At 42.6% G+C, this 18,714-nt stretch overlaps 3 protein-coding genes across 8 annotated transcripts in view; 2 read left to right on the top strand and 1 right to left on the bottom strand.

The window, feature by feature from the left end:
- nf2a (NF2, moesin-ezrin-radixin like (MERLIN) tumor suppressor a) overlaps positions 1-1,654 on the bottom strand; it is a 46,501-nt gene extending 44,847 nt beyond the window's left edge. The window contains exons 1-2 of one of the 3 annotated variants that reach the window (XM_017452381.3): positions 1,291-1,653; positions 777-927 (exon numbers count right to left, since the gene is read on the bottom strand). In XM_017452381.3, coding sequence (XP_017307870.1) covers positions 777-890 — 114 coding nt within the window. In that variant the 5' untranslated portion in view covers positions 891-927; positions 1,291-1,653. Of the gene's footprint in view, positions 1-776 lie in introns of all 3 variants that reach the window. The other 2 variants (XR_008393209.1, XM_017452380.3) reach the window with 2 other exon arrangements.
- Positions 1,655-3,265: 1,611 nt separating this feature from the next.
- fbxo21 (F-box protein 21) lies at positions 3,266-13,542 on the top strand. Of its 2 annotated transcripts, none has more exons than XM_047149884.2 (12): positions 3,266-3,532; positions 5,902-6,037; positions 6,797-6,906; positions 7,024-7,145; positions 7,583-7,729; positions 8,513-8,655; positions 9,644-9,780; positions 10,693-10,869; positions 11,032-11,164; positions 11,877-12,121; positions 12,421-12,578; positions 12,772-13,542. In XM_047149884.2, exons 1-12 carry the CDS (start codon positions 3,309-3,311, stop codon positions 12,999-13,001), a joined length of 1,962 nt encoding a protein of 653 aa, XP_047005840.1. In that variant the 5' UTR covers positions 3,266-3,308; the 3' UTR covers positions 13,002-13,542. The 2 variants fall into 2 exon arrangements, with proteins under 2 accessions (XP_047005840.1, XP_017308017.1); XM_017452528.3 differs by having other exon boundaries at positions 3,267-3,532; positions 11,877-12,067.
- Positions 13,543-15,568: 2,026 nt separating this feature from the next.
- Positions 15,569-18,714, top strand: part of tesca (tescalcin a) — a 13,510-nt gene continuing 10,364 nt past the window's right edge. The window contains exons 1-3 of one of the 3 annotated variants that reach the window (XM_047149774.2): positions 15,569-15,871; positions 17,611-17,680; positions 17,978-18,058. In XM_047149774.2, the coding sequence (XP_047005730.1) occupies positions 15,808-15,871; positions 17,611-17,680; positions 17,978-18,058 (215 nt within the window). In that variant the 5' untranslated portion in view covers positions 15,569-15,807. The remainder of the gene's footprint in view (positions 15,872-17,610; positions 17,681-17,977; positions 18,059-18,714) is intronic. The other 2 variants (XM_047149773.2, XM_017452240.3) reach the window with 2 other exon arrangements.

Raw genomic sequence — 18,714 nt, 5'->3', positions numbered from 1 at the left:
GCCCGTGATAGCCTCAGATTCCTGTTCTCACCTGACAGAAGTGAACTCACCGTGGTCTAATCCTGCCGCAGGCCAACCACCTCACGCTTCGATGTGTCGTGCATGCGGAGATGCTTTTCTGATCACTACATTTGTAAAGAGTGATTACATGAGTCACTATATCCTTCCTGGAAGCTCGAACCGATCTGGCAATTGTCCTCTGACCTCTCTCATCACCCACAGAACTTTTTTTTTTTTTTAAACACTCTCTAAACTCTACAGACTGTAGTGTGTGAAATTAAAACACCCAAGAAATACTCAAACCAGCCCGTCTGTCACGGTTAAAAAGACACCGAGATGGCAGTTTTTCCTCCTTCTGATATTTGACGTGAACATCACGTGAAGCTCTTGGCGTGCATCTGCGTGACCGTACGCACCGCGCTACGGCGACGTGATTGGCCGATTGGATAACCGCATAAATGAGCAGGTGTACACGTGTTCCTATTAAAGTGGATAGTGAGGGTATGTTAGCCAAGAAGTAAAGAGTTTAATCGCATAACGTCTATTTGAAAATAATAATAATAATAATAATAATAATAATAATCCACACCAAGGTTTCAGAAAAGGAATATCATCCTAGATGGTTGTACAAAGCATCAGATCTTTCTATGTGCATGTCTCGTGGGGTGGCGTGTGTGGAAAGTGTGTATTCCCGTGGCATCTACAGCATCATCACCATGAAGTACTGTAGTGAGGAGCAGCTTCATCCATTTCCGTCTCCGTCTCCATCTACTCACCTCACAGCTGAACTCCAGGTCTGCATCCATCATCACAATCCTGACGCTGAAGGTCTTGGGTTGTTTCCTCCTCAGTGAACTGAGGCTTATTTTTAATCCGAGCACGCTTGCCATTTTTCGAAGGGAACCACCAAGCCTCCACTCTCACTGGCTAATTAAATAAAGCACTTTTAGATCATACACAAATGAATCTAGTCTGAATAGCATGGGAGGAAAAACAGCATCTTTTCTGACTTCTTTGCTGACTGTCAGCTTTGGGGTTTGTTGTTGTTGTTGTTGTTTTATAGAGCTCTTAGTAAGCAGGATAACATGTTAGTGGAATATTTATTCTAATACTTTATAAAACTACATGACTTACAGGAGATATTTAAAGGGTCTCCTAATGACACAAAGGTACCTGGAGCCCTATTACTATTACTACTACTGCTGCTACATGTTTTAGTAAACTACACAATAAACACACAAATACTTCTGAAAATCAGCATTTCCTCTTCAAAACAATCAGTCTACCAACCAGATAGTATTGCTCTTGTCCATATAATTCCACATAATTTGCAAAAAATCTATCTACTTTACACTGTGTCCCAGTCCAGTCGTTCAGTTCAGCTAACAACTCCACTTTTGTTGTGTATCGCTACACTTGTTGCTAGCACCATTAACCAAACCTAGTTTAAAAATAAAAAATAAAAGTACATAATTCACAGATATTTCGTCAAATATCAGCTGATAGGAAACCACGAAAATCGATTTCGCTAATAAAGCAAAAAAAAAATTTCTATCGTGTTAAGAGTAACAGCTAAGATAATTTATGAACGCAAATAGGTTTATTTCCTCATGCCATATATGAGCCAGGCGGCTGCCTGGTTGCGTTCGTATGCGCCAACATTCCGCTGCTTTTGCGCAGGCTTACGCGCAGTACAAACGCACACGCGCAGACTATGGGGCATCGTGGTTGTACTTGTGCGCATCAGCATCCCGTTGCTGCTGCGCAATAAACGCTTGGAATAATTCGAACATGAGCACATCATTTGTTTTTGTTTTGTTTGTTTTTTGTTTGTTTGTTTGTTTTTTTCTTTAGTTAGTCCCATTTCTTTACACTTGAAAAGGTCAGGTAAATCATTTCTAGTGTCGATGTCAAAAAGTTTGCACTGTCGTACGTTGTAGTCTAAGAGCAGTATTTATTGTGTTAAATTAAAACAATTGCATGTAGTTGACCTGAATATCATAAGAGAATGAGTGAAATCTGAGGAATTAAAAAAAATAATAATAATAAAATAAATTTTTAAAAAATCAGAATAGTTGTTTAACTTATAACGGATTAGAACTTGTAACAAATAAACAGAAAACATTTTAAATCTATAAATTATAATAATAATCTTTATTTATATAGCGCTGTTCGTCCATTCGTTCAAGTGCAGCTGAAAGTGCTTTACAAAGGAAATAAAAACTGGATGAGGGAAGAAGTAGAAAATAAAGGAAATAAAACATTTATGGAAATGCTAAAAAAATATAAAAAAAATAACTACATGCATATGTATTGGGAAATATGTAGATACTTTATTTTTATTTTTTTTTAAAGGCATTGTATTCATCTAGCATGTCTGTGTATATGTTGTAAATGTTTAAAAGGGCATACTGTACTTATAAAGCAGTATAATAGGCTATGCAGTGTGTAAATAACACACTATTTTCCAGAAAAGATGCCTGGATGAATTTTTAATCGCTAAATCTTTCAAATAAAATCTGTAAAAACCTGTAAACCTGGAGTGAAAATGGTAAGAGTGGTATAGTGGTATAGTCTAGTGCTATAGTATAGTATAATATACTATATACGTATAATATATATATATATATATAGTATAGTATAATATAGTATACTGTTAAAGTGGTATTTTTGTATTTTATTTTTATTTGATATATTTATTTATTTGTTTATTTTAGCATAGTTTCATGGTCAAGTGTCAGGGGCCCAGGGTTCAATCCTCTGGGTTCTCTGGTTTCCTCCAATTCCCAAAAACATGTCTGTGGGTGGATTGGCTATTCTAAATTGCCCCTAGGGTTATTGAATGGTTTTGTGAATGAGGGTGTGTGGTTCTGTTACTCCGGTAGTACCGTACATGGTTCTGTTACTGTTCGGTTACTCCAGTAGTACCGTACATGGTTCTTTTACTCCAGTATTCCCACCTCACACCAGGATAAAACAGTTACTAAAGAGAATAAATTAATGAATGCTGGTCTGATCTCTATTTGGTGTTGTAGCTTATTATTTATTAAAGAAATCAGAACACAATGCTAGTTGTGTCATGGCTGTATTTACATTCCACTCATGCTATGAAGCGCATCTGAAATAGTTTGTGAATTTGACTGACGTGTAATGATCCTTTTTGCACTCTGAATAATAGGTTGCACACATGTACTCTATACTATTCTGCATTAGCCCCGCCCCTTGCAGCAGAAAGTGGGCGTGCTTAAAACGGTGCACCAGAGGAGGGCGGGGCCTCGACGATGAGGTCATCGGAGTAAACAGAAAAGATGGCGACGCCTTGCGAAGGAGAACGGGTATTGGGAATAAATGCAGCTATAGCAGAAAGCTGCGTGAAAAAACTAACGGATTTACCGACTGAGTTGTTAGAGTACATCCTGTGTTACCCCGTGCTGAACCACCTCGACATTTCTAACGTGTCCTGCTGCTGCAAGCGGCTTCGTGAAGTGTGTCACAGCAGCGGGAAGGTCTGGGGACACCAGTACAAACTCAGGTGACCTCAAACGTCTCTGCATTCACCGCCTTCGTTCTCACAGGTGCAGGTTCTCTGTCAAGTCTGAACCGGCTGTGGTTTTAAACTTGCTCTCTAGCCCTCGTTAAAAGCTGCCTGTGGTACTGCTGAGCCACCGTGCATGTGCTTACTCTGGCAGTTCTCCTGCAGTACTCCCACACAGGCTAGTATGTACAGTAGGTTAGTTATCTAAGGAGAGGCATCGTGGAAATCATCTAATGTGCTTTCTCAAATTTGCAAACATGAATGTCAAAATGACAGTGCAAATGCACACAGATAAGCAGATAATGCAGAGTAGTGACAACGGCATACAGTATTACCGGTTAGTTAACCTAGAAGTAACAAAATTGTGTATATAGAGAGTAACCGATCATTAACAGAGCTCTGTATAATACTACTCAAGTAACAGAACCATGTACGGTACTACCGGAGTAACCGAGCAGTAACAGAACCGTGTACGCTACTACCGGAGTAACCGAGCAGTAACAGAACCGTGTACGGTACTACCGGAGTAACCGAACAGGAACAGAACCATGTACGCTACTACCGGAGTAACCGAGCAGTAACAGAACCGTGTACGGTACTACCGGAGTAACCGAACAGTAACAGAACCGTGTACGGTACTACCGGAGTAACCGAGCAGTAACAGAACCGTGTACGGTACTACCGGAGTAACCGAGCAGTAACAGAACCGTGTACGGTACTACCGGAGTAACCGAGCAGTAACAGAACCGTGTACGGTACTACCGGAGTAACCGAGCAGTAACAGAACCGTGTACGGTACTACCGGAGTAACCGAGCAGTAACAGAACCGTGTACGGTACTACCGGAGTAACCGAGCAGTAACAGAACCGTGTACGGTACTACCGGAGTAACCGAGCAGTAACAGAACCGTGTACGGTACTACCGGAGTAACCGAGCAGTAACAGAACCGTGTACGGTAGTACCGGAGTAACAGAACAGTAACAGAACCGTGTACGGTACTACCGGAGTAACCGAGCAGTAACAGAACCGTGTACGGTACTACCGGAGTAACCGAGCAGTAACAGAACCGTGTACGGTACTACCGGAGTAACCGAGCAGTAACAGAACCGTGTACGCTACTACCGGAGTAACCGAACAGTAACAGAACCGTGTACGGTACTACCGGAGTAACCGAACAGTAACAGAACCGTGTACGGTACTACCGGAGTAACCGAACAGTAACAGAACCGTGTACGGTACTACCGGAGTAACCGAGCAGTAACAGAACCGTGTACGGTACTACCGGAGTAACCGAGCAGTAACAGAACCGTGTACGGTACTACCGGAGTAACCGAGCAGTAACAGAACCGTGTACGCTACTACCGGAGTAACCGAGCAGTAACAGAACCGTGTACGGTACTACCGGAGTAACCGAGCAGTAACAGAACCGTGTACGGTACTACCGGAGTAACCGAGCAGTAACAGAACCATGTACGGTACTACCGAGTAACCGAGCAGTAACAGAACCGTGTACGGTACTACCGGAGTAACCGAGCAGTAACAGAACCATGTACGGTACTACCGGAGTAACCGAGCAGTAACAGAACCATGTACGGTACTACCGGAGTAACCGAACAGTAACAGAACCATGTACAGTACTACCGGAGTAACAGAACAGTAACAGAACCATGTACGGTACTACCGGAGTAACAGAACAGTAACAGAACCATGTACGGTACTACCGGAGTAACAGAACAGTAACAGAACCATGTATGGTACTACCGGAGTAACAGAACAGTAACAGAACCATGTACGGTACTACCGGAGTAACAGAACAGTAACAGAACCATGTACGGTACTACCGGAGTAACAGAACAGTAACAGAACCATGTACAGTACTACCGGAGTAACCGAACAGTAACAGAACCATGTACAGTACTACCGGAGTAACAGAACAGTAACAGAACCATGTACAGTACTACCGGAGTAACAGATCAGTAACAGAACCATGTACAGTACTACCGGAGTAACCGAACAGGAACAGAACCATGTACAGTACTACCGGAGTAACAGAACCATGTACAGTACTACCGGAGTAACCGAACAGTAACAGAACTATGCACAGCACTCCTTCTTTGTCTGGGGAATTAAACGTGTATAGTACAGAAGGCCTCCATATGTGAAATCCATGTTCTTTAAACCCATGCATCCATTTTCTATACCGCTTTTCCTACACGGTCGCGGGGAACCCGGAGCCCATCCCAGGGAGCGTGGGGCACGAGTCAGGGTACACCCTGGACAGAGTGCCAATCCTGTTGTTTAAGCCAATTCCAAAATATTTGTATTGCTATTCTGGTAGGCCTGACTTTCATCGTGTTTGCTGGCAGGTGGCCTCGGCTACAGAAACTTTACCGGCAGAACGAGTCCTACGATTGGCAGAAGGAATTCAGGACCAGGCTCAGGGTCTGTCTACAGATCCAGCGAACTGTCATGTCCATTTCCAAGAGATTCTTCGCCGAAGTTGTAAGTCATTTTAAAAGTGTGTGTGTTACTCACAGTCAACATATTAATCAAAACTAGTAGCTTCTATCTACTGTAGCTAACCACACTCTGGGGTATGGAGGTAATGATGACGATAACGAGTCTTTATGAATCATATATACATTACAGCACAGTGAAACTCTTTTCTTCGTATATCCCAGCATGTCAGGAAGTTGGGGTCAGAGCGCAGGGTCAGACATGGTACAGCGCCCCCTGGAGCAGAAAGGGTTAAGGGACGTTCTCAAGGGCCCAACAGTGGCAGCTTGGCCGGTCGACCTTCTGATCAGTAACCCAGAGCCTTAAGCGTCAAGCCACTTGACCACTGCCCCTTTTTAGTAATTAATTAATGTATTATTATTGTTTTTATACATATAATGAGTCTTTATTAGTCACCTGTACATTACAGCACAGTGAAATGATTATTTCCGGTTGATTTATCGATTGTAGATCTGGTTTTCTAAGGCGAGATGTCATTTCTCCGAATCGCTAGCGTGAAACCGTCATAAAGGTATTTTATTTCCTAGGTCTATTAGCGTTATTCGTAAGTTCTTAACGTGGCAAGATTAGTACGAGGTAGCTTGTTTTTGCTCAGAATGAACTCCTGATTACAGCACTGGGTTAACGATGAATTCATCTACACGCACATTATCATAAATGTGTTTCAAAGTTTTGTTTTGTTGGGTTTTTTTTTCTTTCTTTCTTTCTTTCTTTTAAGTCCTAACCCAGAGATGTGTGTCTCAGCCTTGCGTTGGTCAGGTTTTGGGTGACAGCTTTACAGAAATCGAGTCTCTCGGTGCACCCGAACACTTCTGCGAAGACGAGCTCGTCTCTATTCTCAACTCAGACAGGAGGTCCGAACAGCCATTTATTCATCAAGCCTTCACGCTTTTCCCTTTGGGTTTTTTTTTTTTCCCCCTTCCTTTCGGAGCATTTACACGTTCTCTGCTGGTGTCTCGTCTCTCCTTCAGGAAGAGCTTGACGTTGAAGTACTACGCCAAGAAAATCCTCTACTTCCTGCGCCAGCAGAACATCCTGAGGAGCCTGAAGGTCTTCCTGGAGCAGCCTCCGGAACAACAGTCCGCCCTGGAAGGTCAGAGTCAGGGCATTGCAGTGTTTTGATTTCGGCGCGTCTGAGCAAAAAAAAAAAAAACGTTAAGCGTCAGGTTTCCGACGCCCGCTCCTGGGCTCGTTCGGGGGCGGAGCTTATCATTACAGGTTTGCTGTCGTATCTATTTATTTATTTGAAATTGCGCAATTCCACGCATTGTTTTCAGTGCACGCGGGTTTGCAGAAGGTTTAGGTTTTTATTCGTTTCCACTGGTACCGACAGTCAAGAGGAGAAGAACGGCGCTGTTAGGATACGTGGCATGTCGTTCTAGCCGTCCGGTCCAGCGCGAGCTGTGCGTTTTTAGCGATTTAAAAAAAAATAAAAATTCTCAGTACAAACAAACTCGCACCACGAACCCGAGCTAACTCCTCACACGTCAAATCCCACACGGTGCTTGTTTTTTTGTTTTTTTTTTGAAGGTGCTGTATTGGTGGATCAGTATTGTAATCCCCTGGCTGACGTCACCCTCGAGAGTATTTCCGCTCAGCTGGACGACATCACAGAGAAGGTGAAGAAATATCTACGAGTGAAAAACGCTTCTCATCCCAGCTTGAGATCAGGTCAAGGTAAGCCAGGTAGATTCTTTTCACATGGCGTAGAGGTTAGCAGGGGTCCGAATCCCGCCTCTACCCTGTGTTCACGCCTTCCGCATGTTCTCCGCATGCTTCAGGGGTTTCCTCCGGGTACTCCAGTCTCCTCCTCCAGTCCAAAGACACGCGTTATCGGCCGATCCGCCTTTCCAAATTGTCCGTAGCGTCATAACGGGTGTGCGATTGCGCCGTGTGACCGGTTGGCACCCTGTCCGTGGTGTCCCCCGCCTCGTACCCCCGAGTTCCCTCCAGGCTCCCCTGCGTTATGGAAAAAACATCAAGAGGAAGAACGACAGCATTTTTTTATTATTATTTAATTCGGGTGCAACGTTTAAGGTTTGAAACATCTTAAACATAAAACATAGCTAAATGTCCACAGGCAACAATTAGTCAACGAAAACGGCGGCTATCGGTCATGGAGAACGAAGGATTTGAAAGGTCCAGCTCTACAGAAATGCATTTCCGAACTCCACAGCAACCCTGCTCCCTCCAAGCTAACTAACTAGCGTAGCTGGCTAAAGCACGTCGTTTAAAATAAAAAAAAAGAACGAGCGTAGAAGTCAAAGTGCATGGACGCACACGCGTGTGCCTTTTTTTTTTTTTTTTTTTTTTTTTTAAATAGCATAAATTGAGCTAAATAAAATGTCCCATGATGTCCCAGATTGATAAAAAAAAATTTTAAACATGGAAAGAATGGTATGGATGCATCCGTAATCCGTGTAAATGCTGTGGGGTTGTGTGTTCATGTGTGCTTTGTAGTTGAAGGTGACCGTGTAGTCGTGCAAGACTTCGAGCTTCAGCGCCAGGTCCTCTGTGCCCTCAATGTGGTTCTGTACGAACAGCTGCAGTTTAAAGGCAACGAATGCGACTACTACAACCCGATGAACTCGTACATGCACCAGGTACGTCATTGACGCTCTCCGTCAGATCACACGCAGGCTAGGCCCGTCACGACGATCACGTTCTCGGCTTATCGGACCATATCCAGACGCGATCGGTTTTTTTTTTTTGTTTGTTTGTTTTTTTTTCCCCCCGAGCTTGATATCGCGCGTCGTGTTTACACGCGTGTTCGTCTAAGAACGAGCGAATAAGAATAACGTCACGAACGTCACGAACAAAAGAAGGAACGTTTTAGCCGTCCGTGCCGCTTCCGTCCTCTCGTCCGAGTATGTTCTCGTCCGAATATTCAAACTTCGAATATTAAGCTCAAAGCGCACATGCGAATGCGAAGACCGTGCGCGCTCGAGTTTAAGACGCGTCCCAAGCGCGAACACACATTTCACTTCAAACGTCGTGTCGAAAAAAATCATACGCAAGTGTTTACCGAAGAAGAAAACTCTAGAAAGAGTAGATCTAGCGTTTGAAATAATCCAGTCGGAGGCGGTAACGTCAGGGTCTGAGCCGCTTCGGCTGCGTGAGCCGAAACTGAAGAGTGAACGAACGGCGGTAAACTGAAGCGCTTTACCCTAGCTTCCTGACATGCCGGGCTACGCGAAGAAAAGAATCTCACTGTGCATACGTAAATACTCATTATCATTATCGTGGATATATAAAACGTGGGAATATTTGGTATCATTCTTGCATATTCTCATCAACGGAAATGCCGTCGAGTGATATCCGATGCCGTGTTAGTCCGAGTAAGACTGACTGAAATGAATAAATATGACATGAGGAAATACTGGCTAAATTTTAAGGATCTTTTCGTCGGATATTCGTCAATACAATAATATGACAATGATATCGTTTATCGCAATTATTTCCGGGACGATATATCGTCCGACAAAAGTACTTATCGTGACGGGCCTACTCTAACTAAAGTATAGCTTGCGTTACTGTTTTGACCTGTGATGTACGCCGATTCCTGACCGGAACGATCCATCCTCTGTTTAGGTGCTTCTGCGAAGGACAGGCATTCCCATCAGTCTCTCTGTGCTCTATATGACACTAGCCAGGAAGCTTGGGGTCCTACTGCAGCCGGTCAACTTCCCCAATCACTTCCTGCTCCGCTGGTGCCAGCGCCGGACGAGGTAGACGCACTCACGACGAGTTCATACTCACTAAGTGTCAAGTCGTTTATAACGCTTGCAGATTGTCTCTTGTAGGCTTGGACTGTCCAGCGTTTGTTTTTGTTTCTTCGTTTATTCCAGTAAGGTATATTCTGGAGCTGTCTTCCTGAAGTCTGTTTGTTGAAGTAGTCCACCGTTCACTAAAGGAGACCCGAGAGCAAGACTGCCGATAGACAAACGTTAAATCACGTCACAGAAATCAATATCAACAGTCCGGCTATGTGTCTTTCTCCGTTAATTCATCCTTTCGTGCATAAATGATTTAAAAACATACCCAGGGTGTTTTTAAATTCCTTACAACTGCATGTCACGTGAATGTTGACATTTAATGGAGTGTTAATGTGGGGGGGGGGGGGGGGGGGGGGGTTGTATTCAGTTAAGAAAAAAGAAAAGTTAAACCATTTATTGACGTTCAAAACATCAGTATCTTCATTTCATTAGGGATTTGGCGTAGAAAGTTCAAACGCAGCAGAAATGAGGAAAACGTTTTCTATCTTATTATTATTATTATTATTATTATGATCTTATTATTTTTTGCTTAAAATCAGCCTTAAATCGACTTTACATAAGTGTGGACGAGGTGGACGCAAGGAATACGCGCACCACGCAAGTGTGAGTCGTTACTATAGAAACGATATTTTGCGTTAATATAAACCTGTGATTTTTTTTAAAACCTGAACGTTACAGACGGAAACGCCGTCCGAGCTGCTGCTGTGTAGTATGAAATGGTTTTGAGTTGATTGTTTATTATTTGTTTTTCAAATTGGCAAAATATTGGCAGGTATCATTATACCTATTTTAAAAAATAATAATAATAATAATAATAATAATCAGTATAAATCATTAGTCTTTGCTCTTGTTTGTCCTCTGTAGCAGTGACGATATCTACGACTACGTTTACATCGACGCGTTTGGGAAAGGCAAGCAGCTGACGGCGAAAGAGTGCGAGTACCTGATCCGACAGCAGGTGACGGCAGATTACTACAGCTCCATCAGCACCCCCGAACTGCTCCTGCGCATGGTGGGGAACCTGCTCAACATCGGCAAGAGGGGAGTATGACCATATAATCTCCACAGTATCACGATAAACGATGCCATAGTACACTAAAAGTCACACATCACTGCGTCTAGATTGTGCGTTTAAACCCTTCAGCTCACAAGCCCATGTCGCGTGACCCGGTTCTGACCCGCTGTGTTTTTCTCCCCGTACAGAGAAGGCAGTGAGAAGTCGTACCAGCTGCTGAGGGACTCTCTGGATCTCTACCTCACCATCGACCCTGATAACGTGCAGTATCTGCTGCTGCAGGCACGACTCTACTTCCACCTGGGCATCTGGCCCGAGAAGGTCAGCACTTTATTCGCAGCTCTGTACCTAAACGTACACAGCCGACGAGAAAGAGCGTGTGTATCTGGAATAGAAGTTCGATTCGTACACGGGTAGAATGAAGGTGTTTTCAGAGCAATCGAAACGTTAACTCCGTTAACAAGACGCAGCACTTAAATCATCCAAATTTGGAGTCTAATACGTATTTATACTTCGGTTTGAAAAGTTAAAGGAATAGTGTGTTGTTTTTGGAGCCCCCTGCTGCCTTGGAAGTGAACTGCAGTTGTAGTAGACTCTCTTCAAGCAAACTGAATCCAACTTCTTTTACGTGTTTATGTAACCAGAAATCTGAAATGAAGAACGTCGAGAGGTTTAGAAACACCTATACACTATACAGCATTACAAATCGCCCCTCTAAAAGTTTTACAGGTTCGCAACGGCATGAGGCTGACAGAATTTTTAGATTTGATAAATGAAACACGATTTACACGTAACGTATGCATCACGTTGATTTTCACACTCATCAGTGTATTGGTGTTGAACTCGTCTGAGCGTCATTTGGATCGAGAGTGGCCGGTTCAGATCAGATCATAAATTACACGCTTATAAGCTGATGGTTTGTTTGGGGGTTTTTTTTTTCCCCCTTCGTCACTTTCTAAGCGTGATTAAACCGTAATAAAGCACTCCCGAAGGTGTCTTTTTGTCATTTTCTTTCTCTACGCGCCTCCGTCAGGTGCTGGACATCCTGCAGCACATCCAGGCGTTGGATCCGTCTCAGCACGGCGCTGTGGGTTACCTGGTGCAGCACACGCTGGAACACATCCAACACAAGAGACACGCGGTGGAGCCCGAGGTGAAGAGGCGCGGCGCTCCTGAACACGGCCAAGTGCAGTACTCTGTAGGCCTCATCATGAAACACAAGAGGTGTGTGTTTATACGGCGTCTGGGACGGCAGCCGGGGGAGAAAAGACGTGGCAGGTAGTTTAGTTTGGATTTCCCTCTGAAGGTTTGGCCAGGCAGAGAACCTCTCCGGAGCACAGAGTATGACTAGAGTGTCGTTTCAGATCCGTTCAAGTTCTCCCTCGAGGACGGAGCTGTGTGTGTGAAACGTCTTGTTTACTCGCACATGGGAACAGACTGTTTAGACTGCAGTTTGAAGGACAGGAAGTAACTGTACTGATCAAAAAGAATCTGGTAGCCTGTGAAATACGATGCTTTACTTCTCGGGGACGGTTGGAAAGTTCGGGTGTTTACCCACTCCCTGTCCCTGTCTGCAGGTCGGGTTATAACTGCGTCGTTTACGGATGGGATCCGAAATGCTCGATGAGTCCGGAGTGGATCGCAACAATGCGAGTGCATCAGCTGACGCACGGCGCCGATCAGCCGTTCTACAACGTCCTGGTGCAGGATGGCACGTGCCGATACGCTGCTCAGGGTGAGGGGAACTGTGGGTTCTGCACTGAGAACCTGTACCACGCCCATTCATCTACTGATATTCCTGTGTGTGTGTCTCTCTCTCTCTCTCTCTCTGTGTCTCCGTGTGTGTGTCTCTCTCTCTCTGTATGTGTGTCTGTGTCTCTCTCTGTGTTTAATATCTCTGTCTCTCTGTCTGTCTCTCCCCCCCGTAGAAAATCTGGAGCCGCACTCTGCTCCGTTGGAAATCAGTCACCCGGAAGTCGGTCGCTACTTCAGCGACTTCTCCGACACGCACTACGTGGCCAACGAAGAGCTCCAGAGCCATTACCCAGAGGACACGGCGGAGACACAGAGAGCCGTACAGGAGCTTTACCCCTCACACGGCACCGACTCAGGACACGCCGCAGGGTCGACCACCGACCACGGCACCATGACGCTTTAAACACACACCGCTCCTGTCTCACCCACTTTCATCACTAACACCCCCAGATCCAGAGATCCAGCTCCTCGCTCAGAGAAACCGCCTCGAGCTCAGAGTTTAGATTCACGTCTCATTGCGAAGCTTCGGCGAAGAAGCTCCAGGCTCGATCGTACTCGCCAGAGTTTACACACTCATGTTTATCAGGTCACGTCTCATGGAAACGATCCTAATTTATTCTAATCGGTGAGATTTTTCTGATCAGTCACACACTGGTTCCCGGAATATGAACTAATCCCAGGTTAGCACTTCTGCTCTAGAGTTTTATTTTATCTAAACACTGATCCTGGATCAGTCCTACAGGATCATTCAGTCCTTGATTTTGTAATCCACTCATCCATATCGAGCTCGTTACTGATCAGCACCATCCCGATGCTCATGCACTTATCAAAGAATACAGAATTTACCCCTTAATTTGTTTTCTAATATATTTACAATTAAATAAATAGTAAACAAGAGCTTGTGAATGCCGTCATGTAAATAAATAAAAAAATGATGATGATGATGATGAATGCTTCAAAATGTCTGATGTCAATAAAAAAAAAAGAGAAGCTCAAACTTTGGTGCCACTTTGGTATTTTTCTTTCTAGAATGAATCCTGTTTCACTGTACCATTTCCACTCCATGTTAGTGGAGATTTATAAGGAAATGAGCCGTACGTTTTATTGCGCATCTTACGGAACCGGCCCCGGCACTCGCTTCGTAGTTTTGCAGCAGAATCCAGCAACCTTCACACTTCATTACGTTTTGTTTTTTTTTGTTTTTTTGTCTGAAAACTGGTCTGTCATGTGATTACTCTTACTGCTTTCGCAGTGTTTGGAAATGTAAAATGTTTTTGTACTGACTCAATAATGTAGACGTTACATCATAAAAATGTACAACAAAGTTGGTACCAAAAAAAAAAAAAAAAAAAGACTGCACGGTGCTGTACGAATGTCGACGTTCTCCAAATATCACTTCCGTTAAAAAGTAAATGGATTGTCCATATGTAAGGAAGGCCGTGAGTAAAAAAAGGAGAAAATATTACTGGATTTTTTTTTTTTTTTTTAAATCTTCTGATGGTTTTTGTCAACAAAAATCCATACAAAAAAAATATATTTTTTTTTAAATAGCAATATCCTTGCCATGTACAAAACCTTTACTGGACTCATGCTTTATTGATAACAAATAGTCTAGCGAATAATTTGGAGGTGATTTACATCCTATATTTACCTAAAATGTAAAAAAGAAAGTGTCCGTAAGTGTGGACTCGCCGCATGGAATCGTTAAGTAACACTTTCACATGAACTTTAATCGGTAAAATTAGAGAGCGTGTGTACACGCGTTATCTTAGTAAAATTGTTTATTCACTTCCTGCCTGGTGTTCCACAGCAACTAATGGGGTCAAGTGAAGGTCACAGTTATGTATTTCTGATTTTTCAGTGTGTCTCAAAATCAAAAGTCATCCATTTGTAGCCTTCCATAAGTATAAAAGCCCTTAACGTGGAAAAATAACTTTAATAAAAATAACCCTAACCCCCTAATCCCCTGATCCTAACCCTAACCCTAACCCTAATATATATATATACTTACAATAATATACTACTAATAATAAATACCTTATTATTAGTAGTAGTAGTAGTAGTAGTAGTAGTACAGTTCATTAGTAATAATAATAATATATAATAAGGTATTTGTTAGTAAAGTATATATTTATTATTATTATTATTGCTAATTAACCACTGCTAATAATAATAATGTATTATATATATATATATATATATATATATATATATATATATATATATATATATATATATATATATATATAATTATCATTATTACTACAACTACAGCAGCAACACCTGAAAAAAAAACCCAATATAAACCATCCCAGAAATTCTAATTGTGTCCACTACAAATACCATTACAAACCATCAGCTAACCATTAAAACCATTATCATTATTGGTCCTTAATGGTATCCACTAGATGCCAGATGTAACATGCCACCAGCAGAAGGCAACAAATTACCAGTAGAGACCCACATGGACTATTACATTTTCCATTACAACCAATACAATTTCCATTAAAGTTATTACAAATTCTATGAGGGTTTGTATTGTGTTTTTTTTCCCAGCAGGGACAACAACAACAACAACAATAATAAGAATAATAATAACCACAACATCACACCCACAACTACTACCACCACCACTACTACTACTTACTACTACTACTACTAATACTACTACTACTACTACTACTAATAATAATAATAATAATAATAATTTCAGATTTCTGGCATCTTCAAAAAAAAAAAAAAAAAAGCTATTTGAGGAAGGTCGAGCATATTTATTAAAACGCAAGGGGAGGGGGGAGAAGCCCCGTTTGGTTAAAACAAGTTAAACAAGTCAAGGGGAACCATGAACATTATTGTTTATATGAACAAAATTGTTCCTATTTGTTTTGTTCTCTATTTGAATTCCTGTTCACTCCGCCTGAAGGGTGAAGCTATTACCGTAAAGCAGGGTATAAAGGCGCTGTAGGGTTTCAGAAGTGTGGAGCAGTAGTACGTATACCTGTGCCTGAAGGGTGAAGGTGTTACCGTAAAGCAGGGTATAAAGGCGCTGTAGGGTTTCAGAAGTGTGGAGCAGTAGTACGTATACCTGTGCCTGAAGGGTGAAGCTGTTACCGTAAAGCAGGGTATAAAGGCGCTGTAGAGTTTCAGAAGTGTGGAGCAGTAATATACCTGTTCTCTCTCCTGCACGGCTCTGCTCTGCTCTGCTGAACATGGGTTCCTCACACTCTGACCTGCGGGAACATGAGGTCCAGCATCTCTCTGAGACAACCGGCTGTAAGTACACTCTCTTCTTCTCACTCTTTCCCTGCTCTTAAATAAACCGTGTGCGTGTATGTGTGTGTGTGTCTGTGTGAGAGAGAGAGAGAGAGAGAGCGCGCGTCAGTTTCTGCGTAAAAAGTGTCTTAAACGTGGAAAAGAAACATCTTAAAAGGACTTGAGAGGATGTTTGGTGACACTTAGTGTTCATATAAAAACTCCTTCCTATTATTTTGCTGTGACAGATTTTTTGTTGACAAGTTTTTCCACTTGTTTTGCGTTAAATTTCATTTTACTACACGTTACACTTCTGATATGTCAGAATCACGTACTTGTGGTCACGTGACATGCCGAACGAACACCACTGGCCCTCTATTGTAAGGCCGAAGACAATACACAGGACATTATGGTGTCATAGCACTGCCATAGTTGTGTGTATATATATATATATATATATATATATATATATATATATATATATATAGATATATAGATATATATATATAGAGAGAGAGAGAGAGAGAGAGAGAGAGAGAGAGATCGGGAGAGCTTCACTGTAAATAGTAGGGGTGTAAACTTTCCACACAGTATGATTTGATATTTGACGATCCCACTGAATCTGGTACGAAACCATACGGTTTTGAATCCTTAAGGCCATGAGACGATATTCGACCATACCACTGAATCTGCTATGATGCGATACGATTTCGAATTCACGGTTTACCGGAACGATTAAAATTTCTATAACCGATGAATCGGACGAGTCAAAACCGGTTCACTCAGACAGGTTTGCTTGGAAGAAATGAATCAGTACACTTTTTTCAATCTCTACTCCTTAGACTCCCGAGCTCAGGTATCACTGCTAATCCGGTCACCTCTCATCGTGGTTGCTCAGATAACACACACCCGAGTGTTAACTTTACGTAACGTCGCTTGTTTCTAAGCAGTGATTAGGTGTGTGCAATACAGCAACACAGTTCAACGTGAAGTCTGAGCTCCACCGAGATACGCCGGATTGCAGGCTGTGCAGTGTACAAACACGGGCTGTGGTGGCGTGACGTGTTAAATGCAATGTAACCACCCGGTCTGAGCAAATATACTACTTACCTGAGCAATAGTTTCCATGTACATGTTTTCCTTATTATTATGAAAATGATCTGCATTGAGAATGTTATTTTACTATAAAGGGGGGGGGGGGGGGGACACCAACACAAACAGTTATTTGCATCCATGTTTACAGGAAATGAAGACTTTTATTACAATTTACAAACCGCTAATTGATTATCACAGAATCTAATATAAATTGATGGATTTAATAGATTTAAAAAAAAAAAAAGAAAAAAAAAGTGTTGCTATTCAACAAAGAAAAAAAAAAAAAGACGTTAACACTCTAGAGACTCTCGTGTGAAAATCCCAGGCGTTTCTGAAATACTCAAACCACCCACCAGCAACCATGCCATAGTTCTAATGATGAACTGATATCACGTTTATTTTCCATATTCTGAAGCTCCTGATGCGTGGCCTGCATGATTTTATGGCCTGCACCGCTGCCATATGATTGGCTGATCGGATAATTGCACCGATAAGCAGGTGTACCGGTGTTCCTAATAAAGTGGCCGCAGAGCGTATACGGTATACGTACATACATAGTATATTCGGCAGGAATACCAAAACTACTTTTAAACAGGTACAGTAGTTGGTTTTGACGGATACAAGTGAAAACTCATCCAACATTTCTGCTTTTCTTGTCCATCCAGTTTCTTCAGAGCAGATCAGAAACCTGCACAAGAGATTTAAGAACCTGACCCACAACAGTGACACCTTAAGGTACCTCTCACCAAAAATAAATGATAAACTATTAAATATCTGATGTTGGTGTAAGATAGGTAAGGTCTAATCGTCAGGAAATACACGCCCGTGTCCCAGCATGTAAATGAAACCTCATAGGAAACATTAGAACGTGTTCCTTCTCTTTCCCTGCGACATTCAGCTGTGACCTTCATCAGATACCATCCTGTTTTTAAACAAGGCCTGCAAGTCACTAATCCTGGCCACAGGTCCTGGTGGAGGCTCAAAATGAATTCAGTCTGCCCGACGAAACTGTCTTGTTTTTCTGAATTTCAGCCGAGGTGACCTGGAGAAAATCGGCGATTTGACTTTCAACCCCATTAGAAGCCAAATCATTGATGCCTTCTTCGACAAAAGGTACCGTTGAGTGACTTTTTCCTCGATTATATTTCAGCTATTCAACCATCCATTATTGAACACTGAGGTAAATCCAGCGTTTAGGGGACATAGTAAGTAGAGGACAGGTGCGCTGAAAGGTAGGAAGAAGGAAAGACGGGAAACCTTGGAAACAAGGACGTTAGGGACACTGGAAACCAAAGGACAGCTGGAGATTATGGACAGTGACGATTAAGAATAAGTAGGAAATAACGTGGGATGAAGGAGACAAGGGAACATGCAAAAGTTTAGGGACTAAGAAGAAGAACGCTAGGGAGCCGAGTGAAACTAAGGAACACTTGCAGACTAGAACAGCGATACACATGGAACACTTGTCCGGTGAAGAGGGAACAGCTGGAAACTAAAGACACTGACAACGAGGGAACAGCAGAAACGAGCCAACAGCTGGAAACTAAAGACACTGTAAACTAGCGCAAACACTGAAAACTAGGGAACAGCTGGAAACTGAAGACACTAAACTAGTGAACGGCTGGACGCTGAAAAATAGGGAACAGCTGGAAACTAAAGACACTGACAACGAGGGAACAGCTGGAAACTAAAGACACTGAAAGCGAGGGAACAGCTGGAAACTAAAGACACTAAACTAGTGAACAGCTGGACGCTGAAAAATAGGGAAC

Source organism: Ictalurus punctatus, chromosome 22 (genome assembly GCF_001660625.3).
Source record: "Ictalurus punctatus breed USDA103 chromosome 22, Coco_2.0, whole genome shotgun sequence".
Lineage (NCBI taxonomy): Eukaryota > Metazoa > Chordata > Actinopteri > Siluriformes > Ictaluridae > Ictalurus > Ictalurus punctatus.
Note: the sequence above shows the minus strand (reverse complement) of the source record. Positions and strands in the feature narration are given on the sequence as shown.

What these genes read in the sequence shown, in the direction of transcription:
- fbxo21 (XM_047149884.2), top strand. Translation starts at nt 3,309, where the DNA reads ATGGCGACGCCTTGCGAAGGAGAACGGGTATTGGGAATAAATGCAGCT. An exon ending in ATTCTCAACTCAGACAGGAG is followed by an intron (nt 6,907 to 7,023) that starts GTCCGAACAGCC and finishes TCTCTCCTTCAG; the next exon opens with GAAGAGCTTGACGTTGAAGT. An exon ending in ACAACAGTCCGCCCTGGAAG is followed by an intron (nt 7,146 to 7,582) that starts GTCAGAGTCAGG and finishes TTTTTTTTGAAG; the next exon opens with GTGCTGTATTGGTGGATCAG.